Source organism: Trachypithecus francoisi, unplaced genomic scaffold, assembly GCF_009764315.1.
Source record: "Trachypithecus francoisi isolate TF-2019V2 unplaced genomic scaffold, Tfra_2.0 Lachesis_group8, whole genome shotgun sequence".
NCBI lineage: Eukaryota > Metazoa > Chordata > Mammalia > Primates > Cercopithecidae > Trachypithecus > Trachypithecus francoisi.
Genome location: NW_022681473.1, coordinates 17,447,460 through 17,466,233, shown reverse-complemented (window position 1 = coordinate 17,466,233; position 18,774 = coordinate 17,447,460). Strand labels below are relative to the sequence as shown.

The following is an 18,774-nucleotide window of genomic DNA, read 5'->3' as shown; positions in this document are numbered from 1 at the left end:
TTTTTTTTTTGACAAGGTCTCACTCTGTGGCCCAGGCTGGAATACAGTGGTGCCATTTCAGCTCATTGCAGTCTCTGCCTCCTGGGCTCAAGTGATCCTCCCACCTCAGCCTCCCGAGTAGTTGGGATTACAGATGTGCACCATCACACCCAGCTAATTTTTGTATTTTTAGTAGAGACGGGGTTTCACCGTGTTGCCCAGGCTGGTCTCAAACTCCTGACCTCAAGTGATTTGCCTGCCTCCACCTCCCAAAGTACTGGAGTTACAGGCATGAGCCACCACATCCAGCCTATCAGTGCCTTTATAGGAAGAGGAAGAAAGGGAGGGAGGGAAAGAGTCGGGGTGGGGAGACAGATCACCTAAGGTCAGGTCTTCGAGACCAGCCTGGCCAGCATGGCCAAATCCTGTCTCTACTAAAAATACAAAAATTAGATGGGTGTGGTGACACGTGCCTGTAATCCCAGTATTTTGGGAGGCTGAGGCAGACGGATCACTTGAGTCCAGGACTTCATGACCAGCCTGACCATCATGGTGAAACCCTGTCTCTACTAAAAATACAAAAATTAGCCAGGACTGGTGGCACATACTTGTAATCCTGGCTACTCGGGAGGCTGAGGCAGTGAGCCAAGATCACACCACTGCACTCCAGCCTGGGAAAGAGAATGAGACTCTTGTCTCAAAAATAAATAAATACATAAAATAAAAAGAGAGAGAGAGAGAAAGCTGGATCTTGCTGTCACCACAGGAGCACAGGGGGAAAGTCATGTAAGAACACAGAGAGAAGGGCAAGTCAGGAAGAGAGGCTTCTTGAATTTTCTGGCACCTCGATCTTGGATTTCCAGTCTCCAGAACTGTAAGTTTTAGTTGTTTAAGCTACTCATCCTAAGGTGCCTTGTTATGGCAGCCTGAGCTGAGACAATCATTGTTACTCATTATCAGTGGCCGCTGGGAGCCCATCCAAGCTGGCTCCTGTGTCCTTTGACTTTTCCTCACCATTCTTTCAACTTCCCTTGCTTTCTGGCACAAAATAGCTGTGGCTCATCTCATACTCTCCATGACCCAGCCCTGGAATCAGGCCCTTAACCAAAGAGCTTTGGTTCCTTGTAGTGAAACGAGGTGTTTAGAAGCCAAGCCCTGGGTGCTGGGTGAGCTCATTGCTGTTGGCATATCACTGCGCCCAGGCTAGTGGACACACATACATTTATAACTATATTTATTTCTAGGTCTACCTGTATATTTTGAAGTCCATGAGTTCACACTGATTCCTACAATTCCAATTCAACACCACAGGGCCCACTCTGGTTCTCTCCCTTTTCATATTTGTAATTCTCTCCTTCAATAGTGAGAAAGCAGCCGGGCGCAGTGGCTCACATCTGTAATCCTAGCACTTTGGGAGGCTGAGGCAGGCAGATCATGAGTTCAGGAGATCAAGACCATCCTGGCTAACACAGTGAAACCCTGTCTCTACTAAAAATGCAAAAAATTAGCCAGCATGGTGGTGGGCGCCTGTAGTCCCAGCTACTCAGGAGGCTGAGGCAGGAGAATCGCTTTAACCCAGGAGGCAGAGGTTGCAGTGAGCCGAGATGGAGGCATTGCACTCCAGCCTGGGTGACAAAGCGAGACACCATAAAAAAAAAAAAAAAAAAAGTGAGAAAGCTGCCTTCCACTGTCCTTAATCTATTTTTTTTTTTTTTTTTTTTTTGGAGATGGAGTCTCACTCTTGTTGCCCAGGCTGGAGTGCAGTGTTGTGATCTCAGCTCATTGCAACCTCCACCGCCTGGGCTCAAGGGATTCTCCTGCCTCAGCCTCCCAAGTAGCTAGGATTACAAGTGTGTGCCACCATGCCCAGCTAATTTTTTTCTTTTTTGAGACAGAGTCTTGCTCTGTCACCCAGGCTGGAGTACAGTGGTGCTATCTCGGCTCACTGCAAGCTCCACTTCCCAGGTTCACATCATTCTCCTGCCTCAGCCTCCCCAGTAGCTGGGACTATAGGTGCCTGCCACCACGCCCAGCTAACTTATTTGTATTTTCAGTAGAGATGGGGTTTCACCATGTTGGCTAGGCTGTTCTCGAACTCCTGACCTCAAGTGATCCACCTGCCTCAGCCTCCCAGGGTGCTGGGATTATAGACTGTGAGCCACTGCACACAACCTACTTACTTGTTGGATCTACCCACTCTGTGTACCCAGTGTTCCACTGCCACTCCCTTCCACACACAGAACCCTCTTCACTCCATCCTGGACCTAATGGCCCCTGCCAGGATGCCCCAAATCACGTGCATGGCCTATTCACTCTACTCAAGCTCTGATGCCTCACACAAACCTTCACCAATTTGGATGCCTCCTTGCCCTGGTGAGGTCCCAATGGCCCACATCAGGCTGCCCCTCCTTGGGCTTGGTCTCCGACACTTCAAAACAACCCAACCCCATGTGTGGATTCCATCCTCTCTCCACACAGGTTCTGACCTCTCACCCCAGGCCTTCCCCTGTGTGGACTCTTCAGCCTGCTTAGACTCCAATGCCTCACACCAGGTCACCCCTCCACACAGATGCTTGTCTTGCTCTGTCCCACTTAATGGTTTTAAGACTGGTTTAGGGAAGGGGATGAACGTGAGGAAGAGGGACCAGGCTCTATTCTTTTCCTTTTTGAGATGGAGTCTTGCTCTGTTGCCCAGGCTGGAGTGCAATGGCACAATCTCGGCTCATCGCAACTGCCACCTCCGCGGATCAAGTGATTTTCCTGCTTCAGCCTCCCTAGCAGCTGGGATTACAGGCACCTACCACCATGCCCAGCTAATGTTTCTATTTTTAGGAGAGATGGGGTTTCACCATGTTGGTCAGGCTGGTCTCAAGCTCCTGACCTCAGGTGATCCAACACCCCCCTCGGCCTCCCAAAGTGCTGGGATTACAGGTGTGAGCCACTGCCCCTGACCTCTACTCTTACTTTTTCTGAGACAGAATATTGCTCCGTCCCCCAGGCTGAAGTGCAGTAGTATGATCTCGACTCACTGCAACCTCCGCCTCCCAGGTTCAAAAGATTCTCCTGCTTCATCCTCCCAAGTAGCTGGGACTACAGGTGTGTGCCACCATGCTGACTAATTTTTGTTTTTGTTTTTGTTTTTTTCTAGAGACAGGGTTTTGCAGTGTTGTCCAGGCTGGTCTTGAACTCCTGGGCTCAAGTGATCCACCCACCTTGGCCTCTCAAAGTGCTGGGATTACAATCAGGAGCCACTGCACATGACCAGGCTCTACTCTTTATTGTTCTAAAGAACTTATCACTTTATATGAGTCTGCTAGGACTGTCATATCAGGCAGGTGGGGCCTTTCGGAGGCAATTAGGTCATGAGGGTGGAGCCCTTATAAATGGGATTAGTGCCCTTATTAAGGGACTGCACCCAACATGGTGGTTCTCACCTGTAATCCCAGCACTTTGGGAGGCTGAGACAGGTGGATCTTTTGAGGTCAGGAGTTAGAGATCAGCCTGGCCAACTTGGCGAAACCCCATCTCTACTAAAAACACAAAAATTAGCCAGGCATGTTGATGCGTGCCTGTAATCTCAGCTACTCAGGAGGCTGAGGCAGAAGAACTGCCTGAACCCAGAAGGCAGAGGTTGCAGTGAGCTGAGATCTCGCCACTGCACTCCAGCCTGAGTGACAGAGTGAGACCCTGTCTCAAAAAAAAAAAGCAATGCAGAGAACTTGCTTGTCCCTTCCACCATGCAGGAACACAGCAGCAAGAAGACTCCATTTGCAAACAAGAACGTGCACCCTCACCAGACACCCAATCTACAGGTGCCTTGATCTTGGACTTCCCAGCCTCCAGAACTGTGAGACATCAGTTCCTGTTGTTTACAAGCCACCCAGTCTGTTTTGTTACAATAGCCCAAATGGACTAAGGCTTCAAACACAGGAATGTGGGGGGACATGATTTGTCTATAGCAGCTTCCCATCAGGCTTTCCAAACTGCGTGTTTCCTGTTTATCATATACGCTCCCACCTCCTGCATGTCAGCTTCTCACTGCAGGCATCTCATCTCTGTGGCATCCCAAGTTCCTGGAGGGGCAGCTGGAGGCCCTAGTACCTATGTGCAGAGGAAACGCTTGCTTCTGAGGAAGCTCCCGTGGGGAGCCTCAGTCCTACTCTCCCCACTCCTCAGACCTTGGGCATGGGAAGTCGGAATCCCTGGGACCAGGTACAAACAGTTTATTTTTCTATGAAGAGCAAAGTACAAAGAGGGAGGGAGGGGAGCTGGGCCCAGGGGAGCAGCCGTGGGCAGGCCCCAAGGCCCTGGCTGTGGTGAGGACATGCTGGCAGCTGCCCCAGTAGTAAATGGGTCTCCAGTGCACAGTGCAGAAGGGGCAGGAGCGGCGAGGAGGAAGCCCACACCTGCTTTCGGGAGTCACACAAAACCAGGCTTCATGGACGAGCGGCGGCAGTTGGGACAGCTCCGGGTCCCGTTGTTTTGCAGGCACCTGGGGAGGCAAAGGGCCCTGTCCACTCCCGAGGCCTGTCCTTCCCTCTGGGCCCTGGGCCCTCTCTTCCTTCCTTGCCTGCCCTCTGCAGGGGCTGGGACACATCCTGGTGGCTGTTCAGCAGCAGTGGAAGGGAAGGGAATGGGGCAGGCTCCCACTGCACCCTGCTTGCCCCTCTCCTCCTCTGCCCCAGGGACCTCCAGGGCAGAGCATGGGCTGGGAGTTGAGAGGATGGGATGGAGCCATACCCAGGGCAGGTCTGGCCTGGATGTCTGACCTAATGACCTTTGAGGGGCCTATCTGACTTCTCTTTGGGGATTATGATAAGAATGGCCACAGATCTCAGCTCACTGCAGCCTCTGCCTCCCGGGTTCAAGTGATTCTCCTGCCTCAGCCTCCTGGGTAGCTGGGATTACAGGCTCCCACCACCATGCCTGGGTAATTTTTGTATTTTTAGTAGAGACGGGGTTTCACCATGTTGGCCAGGATGATCTTGAACTCCTGGGCTCAAGTGATCAGCCCACCTCGGCCTCCCAAAGTGTTGGCAAGACAGACGTGAGCCAAAACGCCTGGCCAAGGTTAAGTGGTTGCTATTAGTATTATTGCTGTGATTAGGCCAGCTAGGCCCTAGAGTGTCCCGAACAGACCCTGGCCAGCCCTGTCCACCCCCCGCAGGAGTCCCCACCTGAGGTGGAAGATGTGGGAGCAGGGCAGGGCCTGCAGCCGGCTGTTCTTCTCGCCTATGGACTCGCCACACAGGCCGCAGTAGAGCTCCGTCTCCTCCACACACTCGTGGAACCTCACGACATGCGCCCGCAGTTCCCGCTGCAGCCCTTTGCTGCGGTAAATGCTCTCGCTCAGACAGTGCAGCTTGAGCTGGCTCAGCTGGGGCCCGCAGGAGTGGAGAGTGGCGGTGGGGGATGAGAGCAAAGTCAGTGCAGGCAGGCTCCAGTCTCAGCCACTTCCCTGTCTTCCTGATGGACCTCGGAAAAACGTCCTGCCCTCTCTGGGACCTTGCTTCCTTTCATGCAGAATGAGGGGGTGGGGGAGATCAGAGGTCTTCACCCCCCAGAACTGCCTGGAGACTCCATGTTTTTGAAAGATTTTATGACCAAACCTGGTGCACAGACTCCGTAATACTTTGAGGTGGGGCGCCGTGGCTCATGCCTGTAATGCCAGTGCTTTGGGAGGCCGAGGCAGGTGGATCACCTGAGGCCAGGAGTTTGAGACCAGCCTGGCCAACATGGCAAAACCCTATCTCTATTTAAAAATACAAAAATTAGCAGAGGGTGGTGGCGGGCGCCTGTAATTCCTGCTATTCAGGAGCCTGAGGCAGGAGAGTCACTTGAACCCGGGAGGCAGAGGTTGCAGAAAGCCGAGATCACATCACTGCACTCCAGCCTGGGCTCTAAAAGTGAAACTCCATCTCAAAAAAATAATAATAATTAATTTGCTTTCCTGTTTTTATTAATTAAATATACACGCAATAGCTCATCAGCATTTCTGATCAGCCTGATACCCAGGTAAATCAGAGTAGCTATAATCCAACCAAATTTTGGCATTTTGGTTGAACTGTGCATAGGATCTCATAGAAATGCACATCCGGAAGGCTTTGAGAAGTGGTAAACCTGTTTTCAAGATTTTAAGGTTTGGATAAGATTATTACGATTCTTCTTTTTTCTTTCTTAGATGGAGTCTTGCTCTATCACCCAGGCTAGAGTGCAGTGGCACAATCTTGGCTCATGGCAACCTCCACCTCCCGGGTTCAAGTGATTCTCCTGCCTCAGCCTCCAGGTAGCTGGGATTACAGGTGCCCACCACCACACCTGGCTAATTTTTGTTTTTTTTTTTTTTTTTTTTTGAGGCGGTGTCTCGCTCTGTCGCCGGACTGGAGTGCAGTGGCCGGATCTCAGCTCACTGCAAGCTCCGCCTCCCGGGTTCACGCCATTCTCCTGCCTCAGCCTCCCGAGCAGCTGGGACTACAGGCGCCCGCCACCTCGCCCAGCTAGTTTTTTGTATTTTTAGTAGAGACGGGGTTTCACCGTGTTAGCCAGGATGGTCTCGATCTCCTGACCTCGTGATCCGCCCGTCTCGGCCTCCCAAAGTGCTGGGATTACAGGCTTGAGCCACCGCGCCCGGCCTAATTTTTGTATTTTTAGTAGAGACGGGGTTTCACCATGTTGGCCAGGCTGGTCTCGAACTCCTGACCTCAGGTGATCTGCTCACCTCAGCCTTCCAAAATGCAGGCGTGAGCCACCGCACCCAGCCTTGGTTTTGGTTTTTAAGTCATGCTAATCTTCTCTGTATTATTCCAGTTTCAGAATATGGGCTGCCACAGCGAGCACTAGATACCATTATTAAATTTGGAACATGGGCTTTGTAGTTAAAACAGACAAGTTAGTAGGTGTGGGACCTTGGACGCCTCTTTGAGCCTCACTTTTTCTCATCTGTAAAATGGGGCTTTCTGTACCCACCTCACAGGGAGACAGTGAGGACTGGACCCAGTACTCATAAGGACCCTGTGTGTGCTCAGTGCTCAAGGAGTGGAGGCCACTCTTAGGAGTTTTTGTTTGTTTGTTTTGAGATAAGGTCTCACTCTGTCACCCAGGCTGGAGTGCAGTGGAGCAATCACAGCTCACTGCAGCCTTGCCCTCCTGGGGTCAAGCTGTCCTCCCACCTCAGCCTCCCGAGTAGTTGGGACTACAGGTGTGTGCCACCACACCTGGCTAATTTTTTTTTTTTTTTTGAGACGGAGTCTTGCTCTGTCGCCCGGGCTGGAGTGCAGTGGCCGGATCTCAGCTCACTGCAAGCTCTGCCTCCCGAGTTTACGCCATTCTCCTGCCTCAGCCTCCCGAGTAGCTGGGACTACAGGCGCCCGCTACCTCGCCCGGCTAGTGTTTTGTATTTTTTAGTAGAGACGAGGTTTCACTATGTTAGCCAGGATGGTCTCGATCTCCTGACCTCGTGATCCGCCCGTCTCGGCCTCCCAAAGTGCTGGGATTACAGGCTTGAGCCACCGTGCCCGGCCACCTGGCTAATTTTTAAAAAATTTTTTGTAGAGGCCGGGCATGGTGGCTCATGCCTGTAATCCCAGCACTCTGGGAGGCCGAGGCAAAGTGGATTACCTGAGGTCAGGAGTTCAAGACCAGCCTAGCCAACACGGTGAATCCCCATCTCTACTTAAAAATACAAAAATTAGCTGGGTGTGGTGGCAGGTGCCTATAATCCCAGCTGCTCAGGAGGCTGAGGCAGGAGAATCACTTGAACCTGGGAGGCAGATGTTGCAGTGAGCTGGGATCATGCTATTCCAGTCTGAGACAAGAGCGAAACTCCATCTCAAAAAAAAATTTTTTTTTTTTTTTTTTGAAAGTGGGTCTCACTATGTAGCCCAGGCTGCTGTCAAACTTCTGGGCTCAAGTGATCCTACCACCTCGGCCTCCCAAAATGCTAGGATTATAGATGTTAGCCACCATGTCCAGTCCACTGTTAGGAGTTTTAATCAACATCAGGAAGCTTCTGAGGAATTCTGCTATCCTCCAAGCTATGAAACTCCTGCCCTGCCCTCAGAAGTGCTTTCTGTGTGGCAGAGAAAGAGCCAGGGTATGGGGTTGGCTGCAGGCAGCTCCCAGGATCAGGGAGTGCTCATGATGGGAATAGGCTCAGGAAGGCCTTTCCCCAGACCCAAGTCCCCCACTTGGGCCCTTGACCCCAGACCCAGGACACAGAATCAAGTCTGACCTTGTTCCCCACCTCCTCAGCCAGATCCTGGGCTCTCTCGATGGCGTCCAGAGCCTGGAAGGTGAACATAGGCCAGGGCTGCGGGCAGAGCTGTCTCCCAGGGAAGCACGGGATGGGGGGCAGGCCTGGGGAGGGTGACATGGCAGCTGCCCTGTGTGTGAAAGCAGCAGGAAGGGCCTAGGGCCTAGTCATAGAGGCTGTGTGGGCAAGTGACCTCCTGTCTCCGTTTACCCAGCAGCCTGGGTTCCAACCCCAGCTCCAGGCCTTTACTAGCTGTGGGTCCCAGGGCAAGCGATGGGCCTTCTCTGAGCCCGGAAAATGACCAGGAATGTCCTGGCCTCGTAGGATCAGGGTGAGGCTGACATCAGACGAAGTGGCTGAAAGAGCCGGCCGACCTACTGGCCCCAAGTGGGGAGCGCTGGGAGGGCTGAAGGGTGTGGGAAAGGCCCGGCCTCACCTTGTCCAGTGCCTTCCTGGCCACCCAGCACTTGGCCACACCCAGCAGCGCCTGCACTTGCCCCAGGCGGTTTCCGATCTCGGTCATGATGCTCATGGCGGAGTCGTACCTGGGGAAGGCTGTCTGCAGAGCCAGGTGGGGGATGGAATCAGACTGCATCAGGCCTGTGCCCCTGTCCCCCGCCCCCAGCCCCTGCATCCCGGTGACCTCACCTCCAGGTCCCCACGGCTCCGGTGGATGTCAGCGAAGCAAAGTAGGCAGAGCGCCTGCAGTGGCCGGTCCCCATGCTGCAGTGCGATCTTCATAGACTCCTGCGAGGGAGGCCAGTGGCTCAGACCTGCTCCTCTGCCACCACCATTGGAGTGCCCTCCCCTCAATGGGCCCCTCTGAAGGAACAGCCCCAAGGAAGCAACATCCTCAGAGCCTAGCAAATCTATCACGGTGCTGAGGCCTCACGCACCGAACCATGAAGTCACAGCACCCAGCAAGGTGGGTGGAAAGTGAGGCTCATAGAGAAGTGACTTGATTGGGGTCACCCGGTAAGTGACAAAGCTGGGATGTGAACCCAGGTCAGTGGGACTCCAGAAACTGGCCCTCTACCGTCTCTACCCTTCAAAGTACCCCATATAGGGTGTTGGGGACAGAAGGAAGCCCCCTCTCCTGCAGATGGATTGGAAGGGAGTGGGGTTTGGGATGAGACTAGGGGACAGATGTTTCCTTCAGGGGCTCAGCTGTAGAGAGGGTGGGCCAGGGGCAAGCCCTGGGGGGCCTCCAGGGGCTGATTTGGAAGAAGGAGGCCCTGCTGTCCCAGGCCCCAGTCCCTGGCCCACACCACCTCATCACCCACCTGCCCCCTTCCCCGCTGCCCCACCTCACAACACTCCATGGCACTGCCCAGGTGGCCCAGCAGGCGATGGGCCACGGCCATGTGGTACTGGCTCATGGCCCGGTACTTCAGGCTCCAGCCTTTGCCATAGTCGTTGACGAGCTCTGCGGCTTTGCAGGGGAAGAACAGGGCTTTCTCGTAGTCCTGCAGGGCACGTGGGATGGAAGGAGGCAAATTGAGTGGCAGAGGCTGCCCCAAGTCGAGGGCTCTTGGGCCAGGCTTATTTAACAGCAGGTAGGGGCGGGGGGCCCAAGTGTCTACTCATTCATTGTGGCATCCAGGACAAGAGTGGCCCAGGTAGAGGGAACACCCAGTGCAAAGGTGTGGGCTCCGTGGACTCAGGGATTCTCATCTGGTCTGTGATGAATCCCAAGAGCCTAGCACAGTTCTTGGTACTTGGTAGATACACAATCAATATTTGCTGAGTGGATGAATGAAAAGACAAGAAAATATAGTTGGCTTCTCTTTTCTCCCAATGCCAAACGGACTCCTCAGCTTCAGAGATGCACAGGGACGGGAGATACCAGGTCCCTCCACTAGAGCTTGCCTGCTGGCACCCAGAAGCAGGTGTTCACTGAAGCTCAGTGGCAGACTGCCAGCACAACAGGCTTAAACAATATCAGACAGATTCAGCGAAGGTGATGCAACCACTGGCTTGTATTTTCTCCTCAAGCATCGAAATGCCTTTTCTACCTGCCCATGGTCAGCTGATGACCTGGCCTCATTGCTCCAAGAGGAAAAGGAAGAAAATCAGGGAGAAGCTCCTTCCCCTCCTGTCTCCACCAGATCTCCCACCTCCGCACCTCTGCTCCCACGCTCCCTGCTTCCTTTCCTGTCATTGTGGAGGACGGTTCCTGTTCCCATCAAACGCCAGCCCCCGATGAGCAGTCTCTGCATTGTCAGGTTCTCTCTTTCTACAGAATCTTTCCCATCCACGTGCAAACATGTCTGGCATTTCTCATCTCGTTTAAAAAATAAAAACTGGGCCAGGCACAGTGGCTCAGGCCTGGAACCCCAGCACTTTGGGAGGTCAAGATAGGAGGATCTCTTGAGCACAGGAGTTTGAGAATGGCCCGGGCAACTTAGCAAGACCCCGTCTCTACAAAAATAAAATCAGCTGTGCATGGTGGTGCATGCCTGTAGTCCCAGCTACTCAAGAGGCTGAGGTGGGAGGATCACTTGAGCCCAGGAGGTCAAGGCTACAGTGAGCTGAGATTGCACCACTGCACTCCAGCCTGGGTGACAGAGGTAGACTCTGTCTCACAAAAGAAAAAAAAAAAAGAAAAGAAAAGAAAAGGAAAGGAAAGAAAAAGGAAAACGAACCCACCTTCTCTTGACCTCATTTCCCTTCAGCTAAAGCTCCATTTCACTGTTCTTTTTCAAGGTAAATCTATTTGATCTTTCACTTAATATTTAACAAGCAGCTCCAAGTTAACACGACCAAGAGAGAAGTGTCAATAACCCCAATGAAAACCTTTTCCTAATACGCCTTATTACGTACTTTTAAATCTGAAGCCATATAAATGTTTTACAGGTTAAAAAAATTAAATTGGGCCGGGCGCGGTGGCTCAAGCCTGTAATCCCAGCACTTTGGGAGGCCGAGACGGGCGGATCACGAGGTCAGGAGATCGAGACCATCCTGGCTAACACGGTGAAACCCCGTCTCTACTAAAAAAATACAAAAAACTAGCCGGGCGACGAGGCGGGCGCCTGTAGTCCCAGCTACTCGGGAGGCTGAGACAGGAGAATGGCGTGAACCCGGGAGGCGGAGCTTGCAGTGAGCTGAGAGCTGGCCACTGCACTCCAGCCTGGGCGACAGAGCGAGACTCCGTCTCAAAAAAAAAAAAAAAAAAAATTAAATTGAATTTGAAAAATATCTAAAAATAGAAAATGGAGGTCAGGTGCAATGGCTCATGTCTGTAATCCCAGCACTTGGGGAAGCTAAGTTGGGAGAACAGCTTGAGACCAGGAGTTCAAGATCAGCCTGGGCAACATCGCAAGACCACTGTCTCTACAAAAAATTTAAAAATTAGCCAGATGGCCTGGCGTGGTGGCTCAAGCCTGTAATCCCAGCACTTTGGGAGGCCGAGACGGGCGGATCACAAGGTCAGGAGACCATCCTGGCTAACATGGTGAAACCCTGTCTCTACTAAAAAAATACAAAAAAAAACTAGCCGGGCAAGGTGGCGGGCGCCTGTAGTCCCAGCTACTCGGGAGGCTGAGGCAGGAGAATGATGTAAATCCGGGAGGCGGAACTTGCAGTGAGCTGAGATCCGGCCACTGCAGTCCAGCCTGGGTGACAGAGCAAGACTCCGTCTCAAAAAAAAAAAAAAAAAAAAAAAATTAGCCAGATGTGGAAGAACGTGCCTGTAGTCCCAGCTACTCAGGAGGCTGAGGAGGGAGGATAGCTTGAACACAGGATTTTAGGTTACAGTGAACCGTGATGGAGCCACTGCACTGCAGCCTGGGTGACAGAGCAAGACTCTGTCTCAAAAAAAACAAAACAAAACAAAACAAAAACTAAGGCTGGGTGCGGTGGCTCACGCCTGTAATTCTAGTACTTTGGGAGGCCGAGGTGGGCAGATCACAAGGTCAGGAGATTGAGACCATCCTGGTTAACATGGTGAAACCTTGTTTCTACTAAAATACAAAAAAATTAGCCAGGTGTGGTGGCACGTGCCTGTAGTCCCAGCTACTTGGGAGGCTGAGGCAGGAGAATCGCTTGAACCTGGGAGACAGAAGTTGCAGTGAGCCGAGATCACGCCACTGTACTCCAGCCTGCAACAGAGCGAGACTCCGTCTCAAAAAAAAAAAGTAAATAAATGTCCCTAACTGTGTGTCATATTACTACAACCACACTCACAAAATAATTATTTTGGCCAGGCGCAGTGGCTCACGCCTGTAATCCCAGCACTTTGGGAGGATGAGCGGGCGGATCACGAGGTCAGGATATAGGGACCATTCTGGCTAACACGGTGAAACCTGTCTCTACTAAAAATACACACACACACACACACACACACAAAATTAGCCAGGCATGGTGGCGGGCACCTGTAGTCCCAGCTACTCAGGAGGCTGAGGCAGGAGAATGGCGTGAGACCACCCGGGAGGCGGAGCTTGCAGTGAGCCAAGATCGCGCCACTGCACTCCAGCCTGGGCAACAGAGTAAGACTCCGTTTCTAAAAAAAAAAATTATTTCAATGACTTTAGAACAAAAGTACTCAGTTTACCCATAGTGGGATATATATTTATTATAAAAACAAGGCTGGGCATGGTGGTTCATGCCTGTAATCCCAGCACTTTGGGAGGCCAAAGTGGGCGGACTACCAGGTCAAGAGATTGAGACCATCCTGGCCAACATAGTGAAACCCTGTCTCTACTAAAATACAGAAAATTAGCTGAGTGTAGTGGCATGCGCCTGTAATCCCAGCTACTTGGGAGGCTGAGCCAGGAGAATCGCTTGAACCTGGGAGGTAGAGGTTGCAGTGAGCCGAGATCGAGCCACTGCACTCCATCCTGGTGACAGAGCAAGAGTGTCTCAAAAAAAAAAAAAAAAGAAGAAAGCCAAAAGAACAGCAAATAAATCTTTTTTTTTTTTTTTTTTTTGATACGGAGTCTCTCTCTGTCGCCCAGACTGGAGTGCAGTGGCGCAATCTCAGCTCACTGCAAGCTCCGCCTCCCAGGTTCACGCCATTCTCCTGCCTCAGCCTCCCAAGTAGCTGGGACTACAGGCGCCCGCCACCTCGCCTGGCTAGTTTTTTGTATTTTTAGTAGAGACGGGGTTTCACCATGTTAGCCAGGATGGTCTCGATCTCCTGACCTCGTGATCCGCCCGTCTCGGCCTCCCAAAGTGCTGGGATTACAGGCAGAACAGCAAATAAATCTTAAACTTCATTCAGTTGTCTTTATTTTCTAGAGTTATACTGGTATTGTCTTTTGGAATTATTTTACGTATTTTGTAGGGTAAAGCAAATATTTAATTATGTTGTTAGAAACTAAGATTTTTCATCTAAGACAAAAGACAAGTTTACAATAAGTTAAGGGGAGCTCCTGAAACATTAGATTTGAATTGGAAATATCAGTATAAACCTCAGTTGTTCTGGTAACTGAAAAGATTTAGAAGCATGGACATCCCACTAGCAATGAGCACCCCATAAGCCCACACTTGTGGTTTTTTTTCCTCTCACACAGGGTCTTGCTCTGTTGTCCAGACTGGAGTGCAGTGGAGCAATCATGGCTCACTGCAGCCTGAAACTCCTGGGCTCAAGCGATCCTCCTGCCTCAGCCTCCTGAGTAGCTGAAACTATAGGTGTAAGCCACTATGTCTGGTTCATTTTTAAATTTTTGTGCAGTTGGGGTCTTGCTATGCTGCTCAAGCTGCTCTTGAATTCCTGGGCTCAAGCAATCCTCCTGCTTGGCCTCTCAAAGTGCTCAGATTATAGGCATGAGCCTTGCCAATTAAAAAAAAAAAAAAAAAACTGTTTGTAGAGGCCAGTCTGGAACTCCTGGTCTTGAGTGATCCTCACCCCTCAGCCTCTCAAAGTGCTGAGATTACAAGCGTGAGCCACCATGCCCAGCTTACTTTTCTTCAGAATTTTGTTTTTTGCTTTTTTTGTTGTTTTTATTTTTATTTTTATTTTTATTTTTATTTTTATTTTTTTCTTCAGAATTAAAAAGATTTTTAAAACCCCTGTCCCGCCCTAGTCCTATCTCATCTCACTGAATGGCTCCCCCTTACATCTGCTTCTGAAAAACAAAGTCCTGGCTGTCATCCTTGGTGACTCATTTCCGCCCATCCCAGCTTGGATCCATCAGCATTTATCCACTTACTAACTCCAAGATTTATTAAGCATCGACTGGGGCCAGGCATTAAATCCCCCATGGACCAAGCACAGCACAGATACCTGAGTGGAAAGGGACCAAAAATACCCAGGGTTGGCTGGGCATGGTGGCTCACGCCTGTAATCCCAGCACTTTGAGAGGCCAAGACGGGTGGATCCCTGAGGTCAGGAGTTCAAGACCAACCTGGCTAACATGGTGAAACCCCATTTCTACTAAAAACACAAAAATTAGCCGGGCATGGTGGTTTGCACTTTTAGTCCCAGCTACTTGGGAGGCTGCGGCAGGAGAATCGCTTGAACCCGGGAGGCGGAGGTTGCAGTGAGCCGAGATGGCGCCACTGCACTCCAGCCTGGGCAACGAGAGCAAAACTCCGCCCTGCTCCACCCCCCGACAAAAAATACCCAGGGTCAGAACCTGCAGTCGCTGACCCTATCAGTTCCTTCACAGTTGACCCTCCTCCTCTCACCTCTCTACCTCCACACATACCTGAGACACACCTGACAGCCATGGTGGCCTCTGTCCTTCCTGGAACATTCCAGGAAACATTCCAGGGTGCCTCCCCAGGGTCCAGTTTGGTTTTAGGGGTTCCCCCTTTTTTGCCTAGAATGTTCTCTCACCAGATTTCTGCATGACGCACCCTCTCTTCTTCAAGCCATCAAACATCACCTGCGCGAGGCCCTCCGACCACCGTGTTTGAAATTATGACACCCCCACACCCAGTGCTGCCAGCCCTTTGCCCACTTCGCTTTCTCTGAACCACTTGACTTCCTGACTGTGGTGATCGTCTTTCTTCCCCAACTAGAACGGAGCCCTGGTGAGGACGGGGACTTGGCTGTTCTACTCACTGCTACACCCTGGGCCAACAGTCTTGGGATATGGTAGATGCTCAATAAAGATTTGGTGACTGACTCCATACAACCCCACTGTAAGGTGAGTCCTATTCTCCTTCATTTTACAGATCTCTCCCAAGGTTCAGAGAGGAGAGGTGACTTGCCCAAGACCACACAGCAAACATGGTAGGGCAGGCCGCTGGCCTGTCCTCACAGAGGAGCCTCCCATTATTCCTCCAGGAAGTCAGACAGATCAAGGTTTGAATCCTGGCTCTGCCCTTGCTGGCCTCCTGGCCAAGTTGTTACCTTCCTGGAAGAGCCTTTTCCCTCTGATCTCACTTGCCTCATCCCTCAGCCATCCCAAGGAGGGCTGAATGAGGTAGTGCTACAGGGTGTGTGCCTCATGAGAGGGAGCCCCAAAACCCTCCACTGCTGTCCCCCTGGGGCACAGGCCCACCTTGACCTGGGCATAGAAGCTGCCCAGGCTGCAGCACACGCGGCACTCGAGCATGGCGTCATCGTTGTTGTGGGCGTAGCGCAGGGCCTTCTCGAAGCTCTCCAGGGCCTTCTGGAAGACGCTGAGGCCCAGGAAGGCATTGCCCATGCTCAGGCTGACCTGGCCTCCGAGCTGGGCACCTGCCCTGGTACCAGGCAGCCCAAGGCAGGTCTTGCAGTAGGAGATGGTCTTGTGAAACTCGCACAGCTTCTCGTTGCTGCGGGCCAGGTTCAGGTAGCTCTCCAGGAGGAAGTCGGCATCCTCCAGCTCCCGGGCCGTGTCGATCTGGACCACAGCGAACTGGACACCGCAACGATGGGCAGGTGGTGCTCAGCCTGGACTCTGAGCCTTGGACCCCAGCCTGCACTGCAGGCTCAGACCTGGAGGCCCCACACCCACTCCCGAGCCTCATACCCAAAGCAGCAGATCCCAAATATTCAGACCCAGAGCTTCTACCTGCCAGCCTCAGCTACTTTCCCTACACTCCAGCCTCACCTCCCCAGCTCAGGCTCGCAGCCTTCACCTTCTATCCCAAGTCTCAGATCTGCAGTCTCCACCACCCACCCACCCCCAGCCTCAACCGTGGAGCCCACACCCCGCCAGGCTCAGATACAGAACACCAGACAGGAAGGCTGAAACCTACACTGGGCTTGAGACCCACGAACCCTCGACCCCGAGGCTAGAGAACCTCAGTCTCAGAGACTCGGGCACTGCAGTTCAAGGCCACAGGCCTGAATCTGATGCCAAGACTCAGCATCTAAGACCCAGGGCCTTAGATATAAATTCAGAGCCTCCGGCCCCGGCTGCCAGCCTGTGGGACACAGGGGAGCCCGAGGAGGCTGAGAGGGGACTGGGGAGCCTGGGAGACATCCGGCCCCAGCCTGACCCTCGCACGCCCCCAGGCCGGGTATACCCACCTTCAGCATCTCCTTGTAGCGGCCCATCTCTGAGTGGGCCGTGACCAGGCAGCCCAGCACGCGGAAGCGCCCCATGAGGTCCGAGCTCTTCTCCAGCACCTTCATCCACACCTGCAGTGCCTTCTCTGTCTGGTTGGACTGGTACAGCTGGAGCCCCTTCTCGATCTGCTGCTTGGTCTGGTCCTGCCCCATGCTCCCCAAGCCCTGTGCCCCACGTGGGGTGACCCCTCGTGGCTCCCTGCCTCTAGGCACTCATGGCACAGGAATCACAGTGCCGGCTGCCCCCTGAAACCTGGGAACAAAAGCAGCATCGGGTGGGAGCGGGAGTGGGGCCTGGATGGAGAGCAGGCGCCACCCTGGGAACAAAGCTGGTTCAGCCCCTGTCCGCAGCTGTCCCTGCCAGTTGGGGCCACGTGGCCTCTGAGGAATGTCAGCAGCAAGGTCACGCGGGCCTCTGCCGCACCCACTCGCGAGCTGGGACGTGGCTTCCGTGAACATACAGGCATCTTGCCTCCTGGGCACCCTCTTGGGCGTCCCTTCATCACCTCCAACACTGACTCTGATCGCCCTGGCAGCACGGGCCCTCCCAGCAGCCTCGCCAAGGGGCCAGCTCCAGCAAGTGGGCAGGCCTTGGGCCAGAGGTGCTCGGGGGAAGGAGAGCAAGGCTGGACCTGCAGGTCCGGGGAAGCCAGGTGAGCGCCCAGCCCTGTTTCTCCCCCATCAAGACACCCCCCACCACAGCCTCCCCTGGCTCTGTTCCTGAAATTCACTGAGCACCATGGGTCACTCATTCAGGCCCAGGCCGACACCATTCAGCGCCTCTCACCTTAGAGAGTCTGGGAAAGGCCTCCAGCTGGTGAGAGGCCTGAGCTCTAGCCTGGCTTCCTTCGAACTCCCAGTGGGACCCTAGTCAAGTGACCCGGCACCGTGGGCTGAAGGGAGGAATGGTACCTAGCTCACTAGACCGCTATAAGAACTCAATGACGAAAGAGTTGAGAAGGACTTAGGACAGTGCACGCAACAGGAAACCCCGTATGTGCTGCACGAGGCTATCTTGCTGGGTGGCAAATGCCCACCTGGGCCAGAGCCCAGCTCTTGAAGTTTCAGTGTCTCAATTCCAATCCCAACCCCGGGTTGAAAGGGTCCCCATAATGAGCTTTAACACCAGATATTGTGGAGAAGGGCAAGGTCTTACGTAGTACTGGGACCCCTGCCAGCAGGCCAGCTCATCCAGCCCCTTTTCTCCTCTCTCTGCCTGCCAGCCTTCTTCCTGCCCCAGCGCAAAGTTCATCCTTTTCGGCTGGGCAATTCAGCCATTTTTAGTATACTCACAAAGATGCACACTAATTACCACTAATTCCAGAACATTTTAATCACCCCAAAAAGGAGACGCACACCCAGCAGCAGTTACACCACTCCACTCCCCACCTTGATATGGCTGAATCATGTCCCCCGCCAACCAAATGCATATGTTTAAGTCCTAACACTATCTCATAATGTGACTGTCTTTGGAGACAGGGTCTTTAAAGGGTAATTAAGGTAAAATGAAGTCACATGGTACCTCATCCAGAAAGACTGGTATCCCCCCTGCCCCTTTTGAGACAGGGTCTCACTCTGTCACCCAGGTTGGAGTGCAGTGGTGCAGTCACAGCTCACTGCAACCCCCACCTCCTAGGCTCAAGTGATCCTCCCACCTCAGTCTCCTGGGTAGCTGAGACCACAGGTGTGCATCACTGCACCCGGCTAGTTTTTTGTAGAGATGGGTTTCACCATGTTGCCCAGGCTGGTCTTGAACTCCTGGAGGTGGAGGTTGCACTGAGCCATGATTGCGCCACTGCACTCCAGCCCAAGCAACAGAGCAAGACCTTGTCTCAAAAAATAAACAATAAATTTTTATTTGAGATGGAGTTTTGCTCTTGTTGCCTAGGCTGGAGTGCAGAGGGACAATCTCAGCTCACTGAGACCTCTACCTCCCTGGTTCAAGCGATTCTCCTGCTTCAGCCTCCCAAGTAGCTGGGATGACAGGTGTGTGTCACTATGCCTGGCTAATTCTTTGTATTTAGTAGAGACAGGGTTTCACCATGTTAGTCAGCCTGGTCTCGAACTCCTGACCTCAGTTGATCCACCTGCCTCAGAA

At 52.7% G+C, this 18,774-nt stretch overlaps 1 protein-coding gene across 5 annotated transcripts; it reads right to left on the bottom strand.

Moving 5' to 3' along the window:
* Positions 1-4,187: 4,187 nt before the first annotated feature.
* Positions 4,188-18,247, bottom strand: RAPSN (receptor associated protein of the synapse). 5 transcript variants are annotated; one of them, XM_033205447.1, is made up of 8 exons: positions 16,638-18,234; positions 15,682-16,020; positions 9,538-9,696; positions 8,879-8,977; positions 8,667-8,789; positions 8,210-8,263; positions 5,157-5,356; positions 4,188-4,471 (listed from the first exon to the last, which is right to left on the bottom strand). In XM_033205447.1, exons 1-8 carry the CDS (start codon positions 16,827-16,829, stop codon positions 4,399-4,401), a joined length of 1,239 nt encoding a protein of 412 aa, XP_033061338.1. In that variant the 5' UTR covers positions 16,830-18,234; the 3' UTR covers positions 4,188-4,398. The 5 variants fall into 5 exon arrangements, with proteins under 5 accessions (XP_033061338.1, XP_033061339.1, XP_033061336.1 ...); XM_033205445.1 differs by lacking the exon at positions 4,188-4,471 and adding an exon at positions 4,490-5,040 and having other exon boundaries at positions 8,222-8,263; positions 16,638-18,247; XM_033205443.1 differs by lacking the exon at positions 4,188-4,471 and adding an exon at positions 4,492-5,040 and having other exon boundaries at positions 16,638-18,242.
* Positions 18,248-18,774: the final 527 nt, after the last annotated feature.